The sequence below is a fragment of the Pongo pygmaeus genome, chromosome X (assembly GCF_028885625.2).
Source record: "Pongo pygmaeus isolate AG05252 chromosome X, NHGRI_mPonPyg2-v2.0_pri, whole genome shotgun sequence".
Lineage (NCBI taxonomy): Eukaryota > Metazoa > Chordata > Mammalia > Primates > Hominidae > Pongo > Pongo pygmaeus.
Window position 1 is genome coordinate 81,274,121 of NC_072396.2, and position 24,418 is coordinate 81,298,538.

General features: G+C 38.1%; 1 protein-coding gene across 5 annotated transcripts in view; it reads left to right on the forward strand.

Moving 5' to 3' along the window:
- ATP7A (ATPase copper transporting alpha) overlaps positions 1 to 24,418 on the forward strand; it is a 139,172-nt gene that overhangs the window by 84,619 nt on the left and 30,135 nt on the right. For 3 of the 5 annotated variants that reach the window (XM_063660759.1, XM_054472316.2, XM_063660760.1), the window contains 8 exons: positions 3,159 to 3,365; positions 7,739 to 7,902; positions 13,782 to 13,943; positions 15,848 to 15,924; positions 16,122 to 16,347; positions 17,544 to 17,777; positions 19,288 to 19,379; positions 20,380 to 20,507. In XM_063660759.1, coding sequence (XP_063516829.1) covers positions 3,159 to 3,365; positions 7,739 to 7,902; positions 13,782 to 13,943; positions 15,848 to 15,924; positions 16,122 to 16,347; positions 17,544 to 17,777; positions 19,288 to 19,379; positions 20,380 to 20,507 — 1,290 coding nt within the window. The remainder of the gene's footprint in view (positions 1 to 3,158; positions 3,366 to 7,738; positions 7,903 to 13,781; positions 13,944 to 15,847; positions 15,925 to 16,121; positions 16,348 to 17,543; positions 17,778 to 19,287; positions 19,380 to 20,379; positions 20,508 to 24,418) is intronic. The other 2 variants (XM_054472318.2, XM_054472319.2) reach the window with 2 other exon arrangements.

Sequence of the window (24,418 nt, forward strand, 5' to 3'; positions counted from 1 at the left end):
TGTAATCCTATGACTTTGGGAAGCCGAGGCAGGTGGATCACCTGAGGTCAGGAGTTTGAGACCAGCCTGGCCAACATGGTGAAACCCCGTCTCTACTAAAAATACAAAAATTAGCCGGGCGTGGTGGTGGGCACCTGTAATCCCAGCTACTCGGAAGGCTGAGGCAGGAGAAATGCTTGAACGTGGGAGGCGAAGGTTGCAGTGAGCTGAGATTGTGCCACTGCACTGCAGCTAGGTGGCAAGAGCGAGACTCCATCTCAAAAAAAAAAAAAAAAAAAAAAAAAGAGGTAGTGATAAAAATGGGAGATGCCTTTTATCCTATCTGTGTTATCATTTCCTTAAAGTAGAAAGGTATAATATATGAAGTAATCACTAACTAATTAAAGCAATCTAAATACTTGATTAAATTCCTTCCTTTTTGTGACTTTTTATTTTTGTTTGTTTGTTTGTTTTGCGAAGGAGTCTTGCTCTGTCGCCCAGGCTGGAGTGCAGTGGCACAATCTTGGCTCACTGCAACCTCTGCCTCCCGGGTTCAAGCGATTATCCTGTCTCAGCCTCCCAAGTAGCTGGGATAAGAGGCTCACGCCACCATGCCCGGCTAATTTTTGTATTTTTTTAGTAGAGACGGGGTTTCACCATGTTGGCCTGGCTGGTCGCGATCTCCTGACCTTGTGATCCACCCGCCTCGGCCTCCCCAAGTGCTGGGATTACAGGCGTGAGCCACCGCGCCCGGCCGTGACTTTTTATTTTTAACTAATTTCAAGCTTACAAAAAAACTGCAAGAAATAGTAGAGAATTCCTGTTTACCAGTTTCATACAGGTTCCACAGTTAATATTTTACATCGTTTATCATTCTCTCTTAATAGATAGATATACATTTATATATATATACACACACACATACATACATTTTTTTCTGAACTATTTGAGAGTAAGCTGCAGACATGATGTTTATGATTATTTTAAAGCCATTTTTAGATTATTTATGTATTCTTCACACTACACCAGAGGCTGAACGTCACATCGGTTTTGAGTATCAGATTGGAAATTCTTTCTTGAAATATTTGGAATCGTTTGTAATTGTTGCCTCAAGTGCAGGAAAATCAACTTTCCTTTGAATTTATTTAAAAGTTTAAGTAGTGTTGTTACAGCCTGTAGAAAAATTAAAATTAAAATTAAAAAATTAAAATTCATTGTGACCTTTTAACACCCTTTCTGTCTCTGTGGAGGATGAAGAAGGCTTTGCTCTTTTGCTTGCCACACTCACAGAGTTAAAGGATACAATTTTATGGATCTTTGTTTAGAGGTCATGCTAAGGTAGCTAAAAGGGTCTACCTCTTATGACTTATTTTAATATAATACCGTACTTCCAGAGTGTGAAAATTGCAGATGGTATTCCAGGTTACCTCTGGTACCTAAAATAACGAAATTGCTCTGGAACAACAGGTAAAGTGATGAACAGAAAAAACTTTTTTTTCATTGTCCAAGTTCATAATTAAGTCTCAATAGTAATTATGAGAGAATGAAGGAACCTTCTGGTTGGATTAAAATGATGGTTTTATTCAAAACCAAAGCGATTTTTTTTTGGCTACTGAGCCTCCTTTTTGTTTTTCTTTGGTTTTTAAAAAAGCGTAACAGCAGTACTATTTGGTAAATTTCACAGTCTGTGTTCTAAATAATGTTCTCACAATCTGAATCAGTATCTTTCTGAAGTGATTCAATTAAGACCAGAGACGAGCTAATTAAGGAACACTTTACTATTCAAAGTGTCCTTTGCTGGAATCATCCAAAATCCAAACCTCAGTGTCATGTGGTGTTCCCATGTGACAGACTTGTACACGTACCCCCTGAATCTAAAATAAAAGTTGAAATTATTTTTTTAAGTGTCCTTTGCTATACTCAGACCTAGGCCGGCAGCACTGCCATCAACTCAGAGCTTAGTGGAAATGCAGAATCTCAGACCCCACCTTAGATGTATTGAGTCAGAACCTGCATTTTAACAAGCTCCCCCAGGTGATTGTATATGCATTCAGATTTAAGAGGCATTAATGTACTTATTTGAGAAGTCTACATTATTCTGTAGGGAAATGGTCAGGCTTTTGTTAAAGTTTTTTCCAAACATGCTCATCTTCAACATCCTGAAAACCAGCTCTTCTGTGCAGGGGTTCCTTTGTGTGCTAGATAAATAGACATGAGCTGGTATTTTGTCCAAGGACAAGAATGAACAAATTAGATAGGCTAGTGGAAATTTGCTCTTTTCTTCCTTTTCTCTACAGGGGAGGAGAAAATCTTTGGCTTTTTTTTTCAGGTGCAGGGATGTGTTAGAATAATTTCTCCTTTCTTGGGAGGTAACTAATACTGCAGTGGATAAACTAAAACAGAATAGCAGAATTTCAGAGACTTCAGGGGAGCTTCTGGGATGATATGAGCTTCCACAGTCCATAAAGATTCTCTGAATACTCCATTGTGCAAAATAGACTTTTTGCTGACTTATTCCTTGCCTCTTCTTCCACTGTCCACAGACATAATAAAATTTAAAAATATTATATATGTATGTTAAAAATTCAAACAATATAGAAGTATGGATAGAGGAAATTTATTCATCTGTCTGTCATTCTATTCCTGCCTTAACCCTATTCCCCAGAAGTAGCCACTGTTAATAGTTTGGTATGTAACCCCCCCAGCTTTCTTATGCATGTTCTCATCTATGCATACACTAAAATTAAAAAAAAATATCAGCACACTGCAATGCTGTTTTGCAAATTGCTTTTTGTTCCACTTAATATACTGTGAATTGCTTTGATGCCAGTATGCCAATCATCAACATGATGGTAAAATTTCATTATAAAAATAAGAACTATCCATTAACAAACTACTCTCTCTCTCTGAGATTGGGAGTAGAGATAATGGCTAGAAGAAAAAAAGTTTTGTTTATTCAGGTAGCTCAGATTTTCCTGAAAATTGAGATGGGAAGTATTGAAATTGGAAGTCACTGCAGAGGAAAGTGTAGAGATAACTTAATGCTAACGGATAGTAGGAACTTGCTCGTTTTAAAGGAATAGATTGTCAGTGCCTGGAGGTATGGATTGTGATGCGAGGCAAGGATGCAGTTGAATGATCAATACTGCAAATGAAAAGAACCTTTCCCTTTCCACCAGACATGAATGAGCCATTGGTAGTAATAGCTCAGCCTTCATCGGAAATGCCGCTTTTGACTTCAACTAATGAATTTTATACTAAAGGGATGACACCAGTTCAAGACAAGGAGGAAGGAAAGACCTCATCTAAGTGTTACATACAGGTCACTGGCATGACTTGCGCTTCCTGTGTAGCAAACATTGAACGGAATTTAAGGCGGGAAGAAGGTGAGACACTCTTGAAGCTTGTTATTTTATGTGCTAGTTTGGGAACTCCATCTTTTTTGTTCTCTTACATGTTTTGTAACTATGTTTATGATTCTTGGTAAGGCCTCATAAAGATTTTCAGTAATGTGTGGGACAACCCTGATGTCCTGGAAGCCTTAGTGTTTTGTTGCCTTAGATAAAGTTCCTCTCTTGTTTACCTCATGATCACATTTGTATATCTATGAAATTCATTTAAAAAATAGCAGAAAGAAATACACGAGATTACTATTTTTTTGTAGATCATCATGGTTGTGTTGGATTTTAAGGAACATAATTTTTTTATTTTTTTGAGACTGAGTCTTGCTCTGTCGCCCAGGCTGGAGTGGAGTGGTATGATCTCGGCTCACTGCAACCTCTGCCTCCTGGGTTCAAGTGATCCTTCTGCCTCAGCCTCCCGAGTAGATGGGACTACAGGCGCACACCACCACGCGCATCAAATTTTTGTATTTTTAGTAGAGATGGGGTTTCACCATGTTGGCCAGGCTGATCTCAAACTCCTGGCCTCAGGTGATCCACCCACCTCAGCCTCCCAAAGTGCCGGGATTACAGGCGTGAGCCACCACACACGGCCCATAAATTTTCTTCTAAAGCTATGCCTAAAACTGACAACTAGAATATTTAAGAATTTCATTATTACTATACCCAGACCAAGCACCAGACCAAAAACAAGTTTGTTTAGAATTATATTGTTCTCTTTGCTTGTGGTAAAAATGTTCACAAGTTACTTAATATTGTATACAAGTGTTAATTTTAGGTTACAAAATCTTAGAAAATGTATACCACAGTTTTTTAAATTCGGTCACATTCAGATGTTTTAGCTTATTAATTTGCACTCATATTTGTAGACTTCCCAGTATAGCACAGTAGATTTGTAAACCATAAAGATATGTGATGATGGCCAGGCACGGTGACTCACACCTGTAATCCCAGCACTTTGGGAGGCCAAGGTGGGCGGATCGCCTGAGGTCAGGAGTTCAAGACCAGCCTGGCCAACATGGTGAAACCCCATCTCTACTAAAAATACAAAAATTAGCCGGGTGTAGTGGTGCACGCCTGGAGTCCCAGCTACTTGGGAGGCTGAGGCAGGAGAATTGCTTGAACCTGAGAGGCGGAGGTTGCAGTGAGCTGAGATCGTGCCAGCCACTGCACTCCAGCCTGTGCAACAGGGCAAGACTCCATCTCAAAAACAACAACAACAACAAAAAAGATATGTGATGAGGTTTCCTGAGATCAAAGTCATAGATTTGGTACTTTGGCTGCCCTAGCCCTAGGTGTCTTAATGACACATGTGGTTAGTCACAGCTAAATAAAGAAGTATGGACTAGTATAAGCTTATCCCCACCATTGATAAAATTACTCAAAATGTATGTAGTAATCACCTCACCTCATATATTAATATTAAGGGCAGAACATTATTATAACAAAATGTATGGTATACGGAATCATCTTCAGTTCAATATTACCTTGTCTTCATTCTATGATTTCTGCTTCAGTTTAGCCTCCATTATTTCTAACTGGAATGCACTCAAGGCTAAAGCTTCTATTATTCTTTTTTAGATTAATTAAAAAAGAAAAGGAGGGAGGTTGCCAAGCAAATGAAAATGAAAAGAAGCATTCAAGGTTTCTATTTAATTTAATAACCAACTATTTTGGGGCAATTCAGAAATAGCCTTCTTCATGAGACAAGCAATGCCTATGCCAGTTACAATTTTTTTTAAGTCTGTTAAGCTGATTCTTCCAATTACTTCCATATTATCCCCTTTACAACCTCTTAGCCCAGTTAGAAATAACTTTAGCCTAGCTGGAGTCACTACATTCATTTTTTTTTTAACTAAGTAGCATTAGTCTTCTCTCAATTTAGTCTGCAATGTACATATATATATTTATATATATTTTATAATGTATGTTATATATTAATATATAAATGTATATTAATATATAAATATATATGTAATTTATATTTTGAGACAAGTCTCACTCTGTTGCCCAGGCTGGAGTGCAGTAGGACCATCTTGGCTCACTGCAACGTCTACCTCCTGGGTTCAAGCGATTTTCCTGCCTTAGCCTCCCTAGTAGCTGGGACTACAGGTGTATGCCACCATGCCTGGCTAATTTTTGTATTTTTATTAGAGACAGAGTTTCACCATGTTGGCCAGGCTGGTCTTGAACTCCTGACCTCAAGTTATCCACCCACCTGGGTCTCCCAAAGTGCTAGGATTACAGGCATGAGCCACCACACCTGGCCCTGCATTATATTTAAAAAAAATGAATAGAAAGAGTTCTTATTATAGTTTGAAGAGTTTTTAAACTATCTGCAATTTACATAAGTATTGAACTTATATTTTTGACATTTGAAAAATCAAATTTTCCCTTCTATTTTTGTTTGCCCATAGATTACATTCAGCTGAAGCAAAAAGATTTTTTCCTACTTTCTCTATACCTTTCCCATATTACTGACACTTTCCCATGAACAGATCACCTGAATTGTTTGATACCAACAAAGCCCAAAATGTAAGCACTTTATGTAGAAAAATTAGATTATATTAGGTATTTTGTTTTCTTTTTTTCACTGTGTATACGTTTATCTATTTTTTTAATTTTTAATTTTTGTGAGTGTATAGTAAGTGTATATATTTATAGGGTACATGAGATGTTTTGATACAAACATGCAATGCATAATAATCACATCGTGGAAAATGGGGTATCCATCTCTTCAAGCATTTATCCTTTGTGTTATAAACAATTCAATTATATTCTGTTACTTTTAAATGTACAATTAAATTATGATTGACTATAGTCACACTGTTGTGCTATCAAATACTAGGTCCTATTCATTCTTTTTCTTTGTACCCATTAACCATTCCCACTTCCCCTTACAACCCCCACTATCCTGTTTACTTATTTAAAGCTATTAAATTAATATTTAATCATTTTTTCTTTTTTTTACCAAACCTCAGACTTGACCTATGGACTGTTGATCCCCATTCCCTGTCAGATAGCCATCAAATGCCACAGATTCCTAGAAAGAGCTTCTATTTTTGCTATGTAGAATTAATTTTCTTCCTGGCAATGACAGCAATAGCTGGCCTAGAAAAGTGGAATGGTTGTTAAAAAAAAAGGTTTGCACTAGTGAACAGCATGACGGCCATAAAATGAACTCCTTTTTTTGGTTAACAAGTTGCATGGGACTTTTTTTCTAGGAATAAGAGCTTTTTAGATTACTGTGTGCCAGACACTAAAACCTGATAATTTAAATAAATGACTATTATTTGATAATATTATAATGTGTATGTTGGTAATTATTGGATTCTTCGCTACAATTATGATTTCATAAGTACTTGAGTTCCTTTCTCTATTTTTTTTTTGAGACAGTATCCTACTCTGTCACACATGGTGCATTGCAGTGGCATGAACACTGCTTACTGCAGCCTCGACCTCCCAGGCTCAAGTGATCTTCCCACCTCAGCTTCCTGAGTAGCTGAGACCACAGGCATGCACCGCCATGCCCAGCTAATTTTTGTATTTTTTTTGGTAGAGACAGGGTTTTGCCATATTGCCCAGGCTGGTGTCGAACTCCTGGACTCCAGCTATCTGCCCTCCTCGGCCTCCCGAAGTTCTGGGATTGCAGGCATGAGACGTCATGCCCAGCCGAGTCCGTTTCTCTAGTACTCTGTCTTATTAATTTCTAAAAATGCTTTATATTTACAAGATACAGTCTCAAGCAATTGCAATTCATAGGCCTTATTTGGATCCAAGTCAAACAAAAAACTGTTAAACTAGTAAACAGTTATAACACAATTGTAAAAATATGAATACTGCTTGGATATTTGATGATATTGAAGAATTATTTTAGGTGTGAAAATGGTATTATGGTTTTTTAAAAAGAGTCTATTTTTTAGAGATATATATTTAAATATTTACACATGAAATGATGTGATGTCTGGGACTTGCTTCAGCATAATCCAGATAGAGAGCAGCGAGTGGAGGGTGTAGGAATGTATATGAAATAAGATTAGCCAAGTATTATGAAGCAAGGTGATAGGTACATCAAGTTTATTATGTTCTTATACACACACACACACACACACACACACACATATAATTGAAAATTTCCATAATAAAAAGTTTAAGAAAAATCAGGCTATCTTTTGGAATAGTTCTAATTGTTTGGGGTCAAGACTGGTATAAAAGTTAAATAATAAATTTCTCCAGATTCAAATCCTTTCATACTTAAGAGAAATCCTTTCGTACTTGAGAATACTAAAAAGTAATTATAACATTACTCTTTTTAAAAAGAATGTTATCTGTATTGTTTTTCTTATCAATGCTCTTAGGAATATATTCTATACTTGTGGCCCTGATGGCTGGCAAGGCAGAAGTAAGGTATAATCCTGCTGTTATACAACCCCCAATGATAGCAGAGTTCATCCGAGAGCTTGGATTTGGAGCCACTGTGATAGAAAATGCTGATGAAGGAGATGGTGTTTTGGAACTTGTTGTAAGTAAGATTTTTTGTGTGATTAATAAAATTTCCAGAAAAAAAACTTGGTAAGGTTCAGAGAAGAGTTGTGAAGATAATTAAAGGTGGGGAAAATAAGATATGATGAAAATTAAGGAAACTGGAAAATGGAAGGATAAGGTATGATTTAATGGTACTCTTCAAGCATGGAATTTAAAAAGATAATTGTCATATCTCTATTAACCAAAAAAGAATTGGGTTTGAATGAATAAATGAAAATTAACATTTAAAATATAGTATGATTCCTATCTAGTAGCATGTAATTGAATAAATTCCAGTGCATTAAAGACTCAAATTTTATAAAGTCATAAAACCTGGTGTAAGGCATATTGATTTAAAGTGATCACTTTCTCCAACCCAGCAAATCAGCTGCTAGGATTCTTTCCTGTGGAAATATGATCATATAGGGCTGGGCATGGTGGCTCACACCTGTAATCCCAGCACTTTGGGAGGCTGAGGTGGATGAATTACTTGAGGTCAGGAGTTCGAGACCAGCCCAGCCAACATGGTGAAATCCCATCTCTATGAAAAATACAAAAATTAGCCAGGTGTGATGGTGTGCTCCTGTAGTCCCAGCTACTTGGGAGGCTGAGGCATGAGAATCACTTAAACCCAGGCGGCAGAGGTTGCAGTGAGCTGAGATCACACCACTGCACTCCAGCCTGGGTGACAGAATGAGACTTTGTTTATGTGAACATTCATAAGATTATATTTATTATATAATTTTAAGAGCAAAAATTTAGAACCAATCTATATTAAATGTCCTTTAATAGGGAATGTTTAAATACATTATGTGTAGACATATTATAGAATACAATACAGATGTTAAAAGAGTAAAATAGATCAATATTAACTGACAAGTAAAGATTTCCAGGACATATTATTTACTTAAGCAGAACAAGTTGCAGTGTAATACTTATGGCATAATCTCATTTAGTAAAAAATGCAAAACTACATGTATGTGTACTTACATATGTATATAAACACCTAGACAAAGGACTAGTGTATACACATGATTAACAGTGTTTATCTCAGGAAGAGAGTGGGATTGAGAGAGAAGATCAAAGAGAAACTTGCATCTTTTCAACATTGAAATTTTTACAGCTAGAATGTATTTAAATTTATTTGTATAATTTAAAAAATTAAAACAAAAAAATTAATCTTGTACCAAAATAAGTTCCAGTTTAAGCAAAAATTCGAATGTAGGCTGGGTGTGTTGGCTCATGCCTGTAATCTCAGCATTTTGGGAGGCCGAGGTGCGAGGATCACTTGAACCCAGGAGTTCACGACCAGCCTAGGCAACAGGTGAAACCCCGCCTCTACAAAAAGTAAAAATTTAGGCCAGTCATGGTGGCTCACGCCTGTAATCCCAGCACTTTGGGAGGCCGAGGTGGGCAGATTACCTGAGGTCAGGAGTTCAAGATCAGCCTGACCAACATGGTGAAACCCTGTCTCTATTAAAAATACAAAAATTAGCTGGGTGTGGTGGTGTGCACCTGTAATCCCAGCTACTCGGGAGGCTGAGGCATGAGAATTGTTTGAACCTGGGAGGCGGAGGTTGCACTGAGCCAAGATTGCGCCAAAGATTGCGCCACTGCACTCCAGCCTGGGTGACACAGTGAGATTCCATCTCAAAAAAATAAATAAAAATAAAAATAAAAAATTTAAAAAGTAAATATTTAGCCAGGTGTGGTGGTGTGCATCTGTAGTCCCAGCTACTTGGGAGGCTGAGGTGGGAGGATTGCTTGAGCCTGGGAGGTTGAGGCTGCAGTGAGCTGTGTTCATGCCACTGCACTCCAGCCTAGGTTGACAGAGTGAGACCTTGCCTGCCTCCCAAAATTGAATGTAAATAATGAAACCATGAAATTACTAGAAGAAATATTTGGAGCATTTTTTTTCAATATTATGAAACTTTCAGACATACAGAAAAGTCAGAGGAATTATACAGTAGATACCCTATATATACCAGCTAGATTCTACAATTAATACTTTACTATATTTGCTTTATCATACATCAATCCACCAGTTCATCACTGAAATAATTTTAGACTCACAAGGAAGTAAAAAAATAGTACAGAAAATTTCCATGTAGCCTTCATCTAGCTTTTCCCAATGATAACATCTAATTCATTTATAAAACAATATTGGAGGCCGGGTGCGGTGGCTCATGCCTCTAATCCCAGCACTTTGGGAGGCCGAGGTGGGTGGATCACCTGAAGTCAGGAGTTCAAGACCACCCTGGCCAACATGGTGAAACCCCGTCTCTACTAAAAATACAAAAAATTAGCCGGGTGTGGTGGCATGTGCCTCTAATCCCAGATACTCGGGAAGCTGAGGCAGGAGAATCGCTTGAACCCGGGAGGTGGAGGTTGCAGTGAGCCAAGATCACGCCATTGCACTCCAACCTGGGCAACAACAGTGAAACTCTGTCTCAAAAAAAAAAAAAAAAAGGAAAAAAAAGAAGAAAAAAACAATATTGGAGTAGGAAGCGTTTTTCTAAAATATGATACAAAACCAATAAAAGAAAAGATTAATAGATCGATGAATTCAGATACCTAAACATTTCTTCTTGGGAGGAAAACACCAAATGGAAAGTCAAAAGGCAATTAAAATAATAATAATTCATATCATAGATGAAGGTTAATTTTTTTCATATACGAAGAACTTTTCTACGTCAATAAGACAAGCGTCAGCACCCCAAAATTTCTTTTCTATGATAAAGTATATGAACTGACAGTTCACAGAAAAGCAAAAACAATACCCCTTAAACATGAAAAGATGTTCAACTTCATTTGTAATGAGTAAAGCAAATTAAAATGGCACTGAAATACCATTTTCACTTATTGGATTGGTAAAGTTAACAATTTTGTTAACATTATGTTTCTGATCTCTCATGTATTGCTGGTGGCGTGTACATTGATACAAGATGCCAACAGAGGAATTTGGCAATATCTGTCAAAGGTGAAATTGCACATAGCCTTTGCCTCAGAAGTTCCACTTGTAGGAATTTATCCAACAGACATGTTTGCATATGTATGAATGACATGTATGCAAAGATGTTCATTATAGTATTGTTTACAATAGCAAAATATGGGGAAAAACTAAATTTCAGTCATTAGGGGCTAAATAAATTATGATACATTCATATCATGAGATACTGAGTAGCTATTAAAAACAGTGAAAAAGAATGAGTAGGCTTTTATATGTTTTTAAGGATTAAAAAATAATAGCTTTTTTGAAATACCATAAAACTCACCTTTTTAAAGTGTACAACCCAGTGGTTTTTAGTATATTCACAGACTTGTGCAACTATCACCACTATCTGATTTCAAAACATTTTCATCCCCATTAAAATAAAACTCATTAGTAGTCATTCTTTAGTCCTAATCTCTTACCTGTACTGGTTCTACTGTCTCTACCCTAGGCAACCCCTAATCTACTTTGTATTTGTATAGATTTGCCTATTCTGGACATTTCATATAAATGGAATAATGTAATATGTGGTCCTTTGTAACCGGCTTCTTTTATTTACCATAGTATATTCATGGCTGATCCCATGTTGTAGCATGTATCATTACTGCATTCCTTTTTATTGCCAAATAATATTCCAGTGTATGAATATACTACATTTTGTTGATTTAGTCATCAGTTGATGGACAATTGGGTTGTTACCACTTTATGAATATTGCTGCTATTATAAATAGTACTGCTATGAACATTCATGTACAAGTTTTTGTGTGAACTTATGTTTTTAATTCCCTTGGGGATATACCTAGAAGTGGAATTACTAAGTCATCTAGTAACTCTATATTTAACCTTTTAAGGGACTGCCAGACTGTTTTCTAAAGCAATTGTACCATTTCATATCCCCACCAACATTGTATTGACGTTCCAATTGTTCCATATGCATGTCAACACTTAACTATTACCTTTTTATTATAGCTATCCCCGTGGAAGTGAACTGGTATCTCATTTTGGTTTTGATTTGCATTTCCCTGATGACTAATGATGTTGAGTATCTTTTCTTGTGCTTATTGGCCTTTCATAAATGTTCTTTGGAGAAACAATTCAACTTTTTGCCTTTTTTTTTTTTTTTTTTTGAGACGGAGTCTCGCTCTGTCTCCCAGGCTGGAGTGCAGTGGTGCGATCTTGGCTCACTGCAAGCCCCGCCTCCCGGGTTCACACCATTCTCCTGCCTCAGCCTACCGAGTAGCTGGGACTACAGGCGCCTGCCACCACGCCGGCTAATTTTTTGTATTTTTAGTAGAGATGGGGTTTCACTGTGTTAGCCAGGATGGTCTCGATCTCCTGACCTCATGATCCGCCTGCCTCGACCTCCCAAAGTGCTGGGATTACAGGCGTGAGCCACCGCGCCCGACCATTTTTGCCCATTTTTAATTGGATTGTTTGTCTTTTTATTACTGAGTTGTAAGAATTCTTTATATATTCTAGATACAAGTCCCTTATCTGATATATGATTTTCAAATATTTTCTCCCATTCTGGTATTGCCTCTTCCTTGGCGGTGTTGTTTAGAGCACAGAAGTTTTCTGGGTACAGCATAGGTGCATGTGCATATATTTATGAGGTATATGAGACGTTTTAATACAGGCATGCAATGAGTAACAAACACATCATATAACATGGGGTATCCATCCCCTCAAGCATTTATCCTTTGTGTTACAGATGATCTATTTATACTCTTTTAGTTATTTTTAAACGTATGATTAAGTTATTATTGACTATAGTCATCCTGTTGTGCTATGAAATACTATGTCTTATTCATTCTATTTTTTGTACTCCATCTTGTTTTCTTGAATAAATGCTTCCTAGATTGCTGCAAGCTTTTGTTTGATTTCCAGATTTCTGGAAAAAGACGGTTCTTACAATTTCTGCCAGTTTTCTCATTGCTTTTACAGAGGAGAGAATTTTAGAGGTCTTACTGCACCATTTGCACTGATATCCCTGCAGCAGATATTCTTGAATAAATCCTTCTTAATTTGTGGTATGCCCTTTGGTCAATTTCCAGAGTATTTCATTGGCTGTTTTTTGATACTTTTGTCAGTTTTATCATTGCTTTTTGAGGAAAGGATTTGCTGAGCTCCTCACACAGTCATTCTAGAAGTCATGCCCATCCATTTTGTAATTTAACGCCCAGCTAAACTATAACCCCACTCAAGATATAGGGAAAAATACATTTTTAGACATAGAAAGTCAAAACACTTTTGCCATCCATTAATTTCACTAAAAGCTATACTAGTGGTTATATACTTCAGCAGGGTGAAAAAAAAATCCAGAGGGAAGCAAGACTGGATACAAGAAACAATAATAAATGTCAAATCCTCTATCACTGAGTAGTAGTGACAGGAATTTGGAGACTTTTAATGAGATCCTCTTCTATCTGGGACCATGTATTTGTTCAATGTGGTATAAAAATGGTATCCTAATGATCATATCTAAAGCATACTAGTAGAGCAATTAAGATCTTGTGTGGCAATCCCATGAGTCCTTTTAGTAAAAAGTGGTAACTCGGGCTGGGCATGGTGGATCACTTGAGGTCAGGAGTTCGAGACCAGCCTGGCCAACATGGTGAAACCCCCTGTCTCTACAAAAAAGACAAAAAATTAGCCAGGTGTGGTAGAACATGCCTGTAACCCCAGCTACTTGAGAGGGTGAGGCAGAAGAATCACTTGAACCTGGGAGGCAGAGGTTGCAGTGAGCCGAGATCGTGCCACTGCATTCCAACCTGAGCGACAGAGCGAGAGACTCTGTCTCAAAAAAAAAAAAAAAAAAAGTGATAACTCATGTTTAATGGTGGAAAAAGTATATTCCTGAAGAACAAATGCTTTGTCTTTAACAGGTGAGGGGAATGACGTGTGCCTCCTGCGTACATAAAATAGAGTCTAGTCTCACAAAACACAGAGGGATCCTATACTGCTCCGTGGCCCTGGCAACCAACAAAGCACATATTAAATATGACCCAGAAATTATTGGTCCTAGAGATATTATCCATACAATTGAAGTAAGTGCCAAGAATTTATGTTTCTGTGTTCTTACCTATTTAATCAGCACTCCCGTGAATCATTTCTGGTTTGCATCAGATAGAGGCAATGAAAAAAAAAATCAAACTCCTTTGAATACTTCAAACAAGATCTGTCTCAAAATTTAATGTAAACGTGTCTGCATTTTCTTTTGGTCTTTTTCAGGAAAAGTTAGGCAAAGGTACATTTACACTATTAATCAGGAGCAAACAAGTTAGAAACATAAAACACTTAAAATATTTAGAAAATGGAAATAAAGTATAATTTGTTATAAATAAGATTCATATTAGTTACTAAGAAAGTGAAGGATCCTGCTTGATGGCTTTTTGTTTGTTAGGTCAAAACGAAAGACCTATTTTTAAGTTAAAGTAAGAAATTTAAAAGACTAAACCCAGCTGGACATAGTGGCTCATGCCTATAATCTCAGCATTTTGAGAGGCCTAGACGGCAGAATCACTTGAGGCCAGGAGTTCAAGACCATCCTGGGCAATGTAGCGAGACCCTGTCTCTGCAACAAAAATTAAAATAATTAACCAGATGTGGCGCCATGCACCCATAGTATTAATCACACGAGAAGCAGAGGTAGGAGGATTGCTTAACCCCAGGAGTTGAAGGTTACCGTGAGAGAGACCTTGTCTCTAAAACAAACAAACACAACCCTTTCTTTGTGACAGATTCATCCTGTGTTCTTCAATAAATCTTAAGTGGTAATACATGTGAATGTATTTTAAAAGTTTCAGTATGCTATAGAATTGGTGTTCAAGTGATTTAAAGCATTTTAATAGTTCAGTTAAGATCCTATTCGTATAGATGACATTATCATTACCATTTTTGTGAAACTAGTTTTACTGAGTACCTGCTATGTGCCAGTTACCAAGATTGCAAAGCTTCAACCCTTAATTCCCACAGCAATGTGGTCATATTCATTTTGGAGGTGAGGAAACCCAGGTTAAGAGAAGTTAAGTTACTATCCAAAGTCACATAGCTAGTAACTGTCGTAACTGTGATTTGAGCCTAATTACTCTGACTCCAAAGCTCATGCTTGTTCTATTCACTGTGCACTGCCAACAAATGTAAGATGGCAGCATTTCCCCTAGCAGCTGGAAATATAATGTGTATTACTATCTATGGTCAGATAAGTCTTGCTTAGGGGTAGTTTCCTTTTTATACTTTGTTTTATTGGGGAAAATGATTTTTGTTCATGTTCTTTTTCTGATAAAACAAGACTAAATACTGCATATGCAAGGCCTTGAACAATATGTTTAGTATGGTGCTAGCTTTTTTTTTTTTTTTTTTTTTTTTTTTTTTGAGACAGAGTCTCACTCTGTCGCCTGGGCTGGAGTGCAGTGGCGCCATCTCAGCTCACTGCAACCTCCTCCTCCTGGGTTCAAGCGATTCTCCTGCCTCAGCTTCCCGAGCAGCTGGGATTACAGGCACCTGCCACTATGTCCAGCTAATTTTTTGTATTTTTAGTAGAGACGGGGTTTCACCATGTTGGCCAGGCTGCTCTCGAACTCCTGACCTTGTGATTTGCCCACCTTGGCCTCCCAAAGTGCTGGGATTACAGGCATGAGCCACCGTGCCCGGCCTGGTGCTAGCTTTTATGGCCTATCAATGAGAACCTCTACTGAAGACAGCTGTACTTGAGTTAAACTGTTATATATAGGATAGATATTAACTAGCACTAAGGAAATATTCATTTCTTTGATGAAAGATTGGAAACAAATGCAATCAAGAGCAGGAAGCACATCTTCATCTTTGTATTCCCCAGAGTGACTTGCCCTCAGTAATTGAACTGTTCTTAATGACAATACCATGGCTTAGAATTTCTCTATACAATATTTATATGTTCAGTGAAATAATTTTTTCTCATGAATTTCCTTAGAGCTTAGGTTTTGAAGCTTCTTTGGTCAAGAAGGATCGGTCAGCAAGTCACCTAGATCATAAACGAGAAATAAGACAGTAAGTACTTTTGGAGTGTCAATAAAAAACAGATTTTGACTCCTTATTACAAATTTTTTTTTGCATGTCAGTTTTTATAATATCATCCTTATACTGGATGAAATGGTCACAATGTATATCTCTCTGTAGTACATAGAATATTTACCCATTAGCTATTTATGACCATGATTTTTCTTTTTTTATTTTTTCCATATAAGATGGAGACGGTCTTTTCTTGTGAGTCTGTTTTTTTGTATTCCTGTAATGGGGCTGATGATATATATGATGGTTATGGACCACCACTTTGCAACTCTTCACCATAATCAAAACATGAGTAAAGAAGAAATGATCAACCTTCATTCTTCTATGTTCCTGGAGCGCCAGATTCTTCCAGGATTGTCTGTTATGAATTTGCTGTCCTTTTTATTGTGTGTACCTGTACAGGCAAGTGAATTGTTAGCAAATATATTTGTTAATAATGAAAAATAAGCAAAATTTGGCAGGCAAGGTTTATTTTCAACTACAAAACTGATGTTAGCTAGAAGTCTGATCATTTTATGCCATATGCTTTACAAAAATAATCTTCAACTGGGTAGTTATTTAAGTAGATAATAGATGCCATTTAACCCCTAAGAAAGAGTTCAAGTTTTTTGGATTTGGTGTTTATATCTGCTACTGTATATAACTTTATTTTATTTTTAAATTTTTATTTATCTATTTTTTTTTTAGAGATGGGGTTTTGCTCTGTCACCCAGGCTGGAATGCAGTGGTGTAAGCACAGCTCACTGCGGTCTTGAACTCCTGGGCTCAAGCAGTCCTTCCGCCTCAGCCTTCTGAGTAGCTGGGACTTTGAGGCACTAGCCACTGCACCCAGCTCAATGACTTTATTTTTGTTATTTCTTCCTGGCACTTCAGTTCATTACTTTCTGTATGTTTTAAACTCTTTTTTCGAGATAAACTTTTACTGTGGAATAGAATACTTCTATCAAATAAATCTTTTCCTGTATCTGATCCTTATAAAAGGCAATAATGATTTTAAAAAACATCTTAGTTTCTCTGTTTTTAATGAAATAAGCTTTCCAGTTATATTTACCAACAAAAACGGCTGACAGATTTCATAGCTTGTGATACACCACTTAGTTTGAGTTTTGGAAAGATGGGTGAGTTTTACACAAAAAAATCCTTGAGAAAATGTAATTCCTTTCCTAGTTCTTGTTTTTCTAGCCTCAGAAAGAAAAATCTGCTTGGTGTGATAGCTCATGCCTGTAATCCCAGCTACTTGGGAGGCTGAGGCAGGAGGATTGCTTGAGGCCAGGAGTTTGAGACCAGCCTGGGCAACATAGCAAGACTGTCTCTTAAAAAAAAAAAAAAAGGAAGAAATATCTGATTTTCCTTGTATTATGGACTATCCATTGGATCATAGATGATAGCCCCACAGGCTTGTGCAGCAATTTGAATACCTCCCTCTGCATGTACGTCTATTGAAATACAGACACAATTGTTTTGGCTTAATCTCCCTTTAGTGTTTATGGGTTAGCTAAAAGCCAAAGAAAGTGACTATTGATACTTTAAGTTATTGAGATATATATGTGAATTTCAGCATTTTTAAAAATTCAATGATTATCATTCCTATATTGCAGTTTTTCGGAGGCTGGTACTTCTACATTCAGGCTTATAAAGCACTGAAGCATAAGACAGCAAATATGGACGTACTGATTGTGCTGGCAACCACCATTGCATTTGCCTACTCTTTGGTTATTCTTCTAGTTGCAATGTATGAGAGAGCCAAAGTGAACCCTATTACTTTCTTTGACACACCCCCTATGCTGTTTGTGTTTATTGCACTAGGCCGATGGCTGGAACATATAGCAAAGGTAAGGTAAGAAAGGGTGACATTTGTTAAAATGTTGGGTGGATAAATGACCATAGTATTTTTTAGGCCAGTCATTGGAAATATATGTTTTTATGTAGTTAACCATTTACTGAAAGACGTATTTTCATTTTGGCAATATTTTAAGTTAAATATCAGTTTAGAAGATTTACCAAATATGGAATTAATACTGTAGATAGTACAGTATGTCTGTTTCTTTTAAGAGAGAGAGACAAATCAGAAATACTTATCACTTATTTACTTACATCACATTATTAATTGAAAAATTGACATGACCACATGGTTTAAAATAATGATAGAAAAATTCACCCATATTCCCTTGCTATAATGTAAATCATTTTCTAATTCCATTCTACATACCTTTCTACTTAACAGAGTTGCAAATGTAGTATTCATACTACCTTGTACCCTTAACACTATAAAGTTTTTCCCCATTTTTGCAGTCTAGATTATTATCTAATATTTCTGACTAAGTTTGTCACATCAGTTTGCTTTAATTTACTAAACCATTCAGGTGTTTTTCACCATTAGATTGTTTCTAATTTTTTATTTTTAGATAATCCTGCATTGAACATATTCATGTCTAATAGTCATTTCCATTGAGCTAATATCTTAGAAGACATTATAAAGGATGTGCTTACTGGGTTAAAGGGCATAAATATTTCTCTGGTTCATGGTACAAGTTGTAACAGTTTTTGCCAGCAGGGGTATGTCAGTGAAGTATTTTTACTACAACTTCACCAGCATTGCATCCCCCCCAAATTCTTGCTAAGTTAATAGACATTAAATGGTATTACAGGGTTACTTTAGTTTGTGTTTCTTCCATTAATGGTGGGGATAGACACTTTTTCATCATCGGATGTTTATATTTCCTTTTGAATGATTTGCCTGTATATGTCCTTTGCCTGTGTGTTTATTGGGTTCCTCATATTTTTCTTATTAATTTATATAATTTCTTCATAAATTATACCTAATAATACTTTAAAAAATATTTTGTGTACTTTTAGGCTGGGCGCGGTGGCTCATGCCTGTAATCCCAGCACTTTGGGAGGCCGAGGTGGGTGGATCACGAGGTCAGGAGTTTGAGACCAGCCTGGCCAACATGGTGAACCCCATCTCTACTAAAAATACAAAAATTAGCCAGGCATGGTGGCGTGCGCCTGTAATCCCAGCTACTCGGGAGGCTGAGGCAGGAGAATTGCTTGAACCCAGGAGGCAGGGGTTGCAGTTATCCAGCCTGGGTAACAGAGTGAGACTCTGTCTCAAAAAAAAAAAATAAATAAATAAAAAATATTTTATGTACTTTGTCTTTCTGAAGTGAAACATTTTCTAGTGAAACATTTTGAAGTGAAACATTTTCATATTAATTTTTAAACAAATTAATATTCCTAAAACTATCTTTTGGGTAAATGCTAAAGATTGTATTTTTATTTTAGTTAAGACCTGAACTTTTTCTTCCTTAGCATTTTCAATGTGTTTTTTTTAATTTATAGGGCAAAACATCAGAGGCTCTTGCAAAGCTAATTTCACTACAAGCTACAGAAGCAACTATTGTAACTCTTGATTCTGATAATATCCTCCTCAGGTATTTATCTTCCCTCTTCCCTCTTCTCTTTTTTTAACTTCTTAAGAAAAATTTCAAATATATACAGAAGTAGAAAAAGGACTATCATGAATTCACATAATCTGTCTCCCAGCTATAAAAATTATCCACATTTTGCCATACTTCATCTATCCATTTTGTCTGTCTTTCTTGTTGCAGTAGTATTAAACCAAATTTCAGTCATATTGTTTTACTGCTAAATATTCTGTATTATCTCTAAAAAACGATATATTCTGATGTAACTATACTACCGTATTGTACCTAACAAAATGAACATTAATTCCTTAATGTCACCTAAGACCCAATTCATATTCACATTTCTCCTGTTGTCTCCAAAATGTTTTAAGTCTCTTTGCCTGAAATAAAATTCAAACAAGATCCATGCATCATAGCATTTGACTATCATATGGCTTATGTTCTTTTAATCTAAAACAGTGCCTCCCTTCTTTCTTCTCATTGTCCTTCCTTCCCTCCTCCCCACAAAACAATTGACTTGGAGAAATAGCCATCAGTTGTTCTGTAGAATATCCCACAATCTGAATTTATCCTTTGTTTCCTTTTGGTTTCATTTAACTTGTTCTATAACTCCTATGTTACTTGTAAATTGGAAGATAAAGCTAAAGACTTGATTAGATTTCATTCTTTTGTATTTCTCATTTTTATACTCATAAAATTGTTTAGGCAAAGTTACATGATAAAGAAATTTTTAGTTAAATGAAACCCATTACATTATTTTTTAAAACTTTCATTTTTAATTTAATGACTGTTCAAAAAAATAGAGTGCCTACTTTGTGCTAGCTACTGTGCTGTTCACTAACAGTAAGCAAGACTGACATACTAGTTCCTAGTTTAAATGTTGGTTCTAGCTTCCATTGGTAGTAATTATGGAGCCACAAGCTTGATGTATACTGAAGAGCTTACATGGAGAGGTCAGGGTAGGAAGCATATTATCATGGTGCTTTTTATGTTAACTTATATCCAGTGAAGAACAAGTGGATGTGGAACTTGTACAACGTGGAGATATCATTAAAGTAGTTCCAGGAGGCAAATTTCCAGTGGATGGTCGTGTTATTGAAGGACATTCTATGGTAGATGAGTCCCTCATCACAGGTATGTTCTTCCAAAGGATCATGACCAAAATGTTAAGAAAAATAGACATGAAAGATGAAGCACTTTTTGTAGAAGCTATGAATAACTATATTATGAACAAAGAGAATAAGTTCTTTTAAGACTGCATTAAATCAGTTTCCTCAGATTTACTTGGTGGATTTAGTTATGCTATTAGTCCATTTTCACATTGCTATAAAGAAATACCTGAAACTGGGTAATTTATAAAGACAAGAGGTTTAATTGACTCACAGTTCCGCATGTTTGGGAAGGCCTCAGGAAACTTGTAATCATGGTGGAGGAGAAGGGAAAGCAAGGACCTTCTTCACAAGGCAGCAGGAGAGAGAAGTGCTAGCAGGGGGAATACCAGATGCTTATAAAACCATAAGGTCTCATGAGAACTCACTCACTGTCATGACAACAGCATAGGGGAAACCACCTCCATGATTCAATCACCTCCCCTCCTCGACATGTGGGGATTACAATTTGAGATGAGATTTGGGTGGGGACACAGAGCAAAACCATATCATCCCACCCTCGACCCCTCCCAAATGTCATGTCTTTTCACATTTCAAAACCAATCATGCCTTCCCAACAGTCTCCCAAAGTCTTATTTCAGCATTAACTCAAAAGTCCACAATCTAAAGTCTCTTCTGAGACAAGGCAAGTCCCTTCCACCTGTGAGGCTGTAAAATCAAAAACGAGTTCCTTACAAGATACAGTGGGGGTACAGGCATTGGATAAATGCTCCCATTCCAAATGGGAGAAATTGGCCAAAACAAAGGGGCTACAGGCCCCATGCAAGTCCAAAATCCACTGGGGCAGTCATTAAATCTTAAAGCCCCAAAATGATTTCCTTTGACTTCATGTCTCACATCCAGGTCATGCTGATGCAAGAAGTGGGCTCCCAAGGTCTTGGGCAGATCCACCCCTGTGGCTTTGCAGGGTACAGCCCCTGCCACTGGCTGCTTTTACGGGCTGTTGTTGAGTGTCTGTGTCTTTTCTAGGTACACAGTACAAGCTGTTGGTGGATCTCTACCATTCTGTGGTCTGGAGGATAGTGGCCCTCTTCTCACAGCTCCACTAGGCAGTGCCCCATTGGGGACTCTGTGTGGGGGCTCCAAACTCACATTTCCCTTCTGAACTGCCCTAGCAGAGGTTTTCCATGATGGCTCCTCCCCTGCAGCAGACTTATGCCTGGTCATCCAGGCATTTCCATACATCCTCTGAAATCTAGGCAGAGGTTCCCAAACCTCAGTTCTTGACTTCTGTGCACCTGCAGGCCCAACACCACGTGGAAGCTGCCAAGGCTTGGGGCTTGCACCCTCTGAAGCAATGGCCTGAGTTGTATCTTGACCACTTTTAGCCATGACTGGAGCTGAAGCTGCTGGGATGCAGGATACCATGTCACTGAGGCTGCACAGCGCATCAGAGGCCCTGGTTCCCAGCCCACAAAATCATTTTTTCTCCTAGGCCTCAGAGCCTGTGATGGGAGGGGCTGCTGCCAAGATCTCTGACATGTCCTGGAGATGTTTTCCCCGTTGTCTTGGCGATTAATATTTGGCTCCTCGTTACTTATGCAAATTTCTGCAGCCCGCTTGAATTTCTCCCCAGAAAATGGGTTTTTCTTTTCTATTGCATTGTCAGGCTGTGAATTTTCCAAGCCTTTATGCTCTGCTTCCTTTTTAAACATAAGTTCCAATTTCAAACCGTCTCTTTGTGAACACATAAAACTGAATGCTTTCAGAATAATGCAGGTCATGTCTTGAATGCTTTGCTGCTTCAAAAATTTCTTCTGCCAGGTATCACAAATCATCTCTCTCAAGCTCACTATTCCACAGATCTCTAGGGTGGGGAAAAAATGCCACCCGTCTCTTTTCTTTTTTTTTTTTTTTTTTGGAGACGGAGTCTCGCTCTGTCACCCAGGCTGGAGTGCAGTGGCACGATCTCGGCTCACTGCAAGCTCTGCCTCCCGGGTTCACCCCATTCTCCTGCCTCAGCCGCCCAAGTAGCTGGGACTACAGGCACCCGCCACCATGCCCGGCTAATTTTTTGTATTTTTTAGTAGAGACGGGGTTTCACCGTGTTAGCCAGGATGGTCTCAATCTCCTGACCTCGTGATCAGCCCAACTCGGCCTCCCAAAGTGCTGGGATTACAGGCGTGAGCCACCGCACCCGGCTGCCACCCATCTCTTTTCTAAACCATAGCATGAGGGACCTTTACTCCAGTGCCCAATAAGTTCCTCATCTCCATCTGAGACCACCTCAGCTTGGACTTCATTGTTCACATCACTGTCAGCATTTTGATCAAAACCATTCAACAAGTTTGGCTGGGCGCAGTGGCTCATGCCTGTAATCCCAGCACTTTGGGAGGCCGAGGCTGGTGGATCGCTTAAGGTCTGGAGTTCGAGACCAGCCTGACCAACATGGTGAAACCCCATCTCTACTAAAAATATAAAATTAGCCAGGTGTGGTGGAGCATGCCTGTAATCCTAGCTACTTGGGAGGCTGAAGTAGAAGAATCACTTGAACTCAAGAAGCAGGGGTTGCAGTGAGCCGAGATTGCGCCATTGCACTCCAGCCTGGGCAAGAAGTGCGAAACTCTGTTACAAAAACAAAAAACAAAAAAACCTAAAACCATTCAACAGGTTTCTATGAAGTTCCAAACTTTCCCACATTTTCCTGTCTTTTTCTGAGCCCTCCAAACTGTTCCAGCCTCTGCCCATTACCCAGTTCCAAAGTCGCTTTCGCATTTTCAAGTATCTTTATAACAGTGTCCTACTCCCTGTGGTAACAACTTACTCAATTTACTACATTAGTCAGTTTTCACACTGCTCTAAAGAAATACCCAACACTGGGTAATTTATGAAGGAAGGAGATTTAATTGATTCACAGTTCTGCATGACTGGGAAGGCCTCAGGAAACTTAAAATCTTGGCAGAAGGTGAAGGGGGCAAGGACCTTCTTCATAAGGCAACAGTAGAGACAAGTGCCAGCAGGGGAAATGCCAGACACTTAAAAAACCATCAGATCTTGTGAAAACTCACTCATCACAAGAACAGCATGGGGGAAATGCCCCCAAATGACTCAATCACCTCCCTCCTTTGACATGTGGAGATTATAGGTCCCTCCCTCAACATGTGGGGATTACAATTAGAGATGAAACTTGGGCGGGGACACAGAGCCAAACCATATCAACTATTGAAGGCTTTTATCACTGGAGATTATTAGCTACTAGAATGCATAACCAAAGGAAGTTGTCTCAGTTTCCTGTAGACTTGATGGACTTTGGCAAATTTTCCTGGGCAAATACCTATTCTGCCCTTCCTGCTGTAAAGACTGGTCTAATCTGAGCTATGACATGAGTCCAGGTTTTCCACATCAGGGTCTACTCTAAGGGAATAGCCCTGGCATAGTTTTAGAAATTTTAGGTAACTAAGGCCAATCTGAAGCAGAATCAAAATGATACCTTTCCCATCTCAACTCTCTGATAGTCCTAGAAGAAGCTCAGTTTATGAACCATGTGGAAATAATTTAGGACTGTGTGTTTCTTTCTTTCTTGAGACAAGGTCTTACCCTGTCACCCAAGTTGGAGTGCAATGGCACAATCTTGACTCATAGCAACCTCTGCCTCCCAGGCTCAAACAATCCTCCCACCTCAGCCTCCCACGTACCTGGGACTACAGGCGCATGTCACCATGCCTGGCTAACTTTTGTATTTTTTTGTAGAGATCGGGTTTTGCCATCTTGCCCAGTCTCGAACTCCTGAGTTCAAGCCATCTGTCTGCCTCAGCCTCCCAAAGTGCTAGGATTACAGGCATGAGCCACTGTGCCCAACGAGACTGTGTGTTTCTCAATAGGGGTGCTATTGCCAGTTTGGATGGGGCAATTCTTAGTTCTGGGGGACTCTCTTAC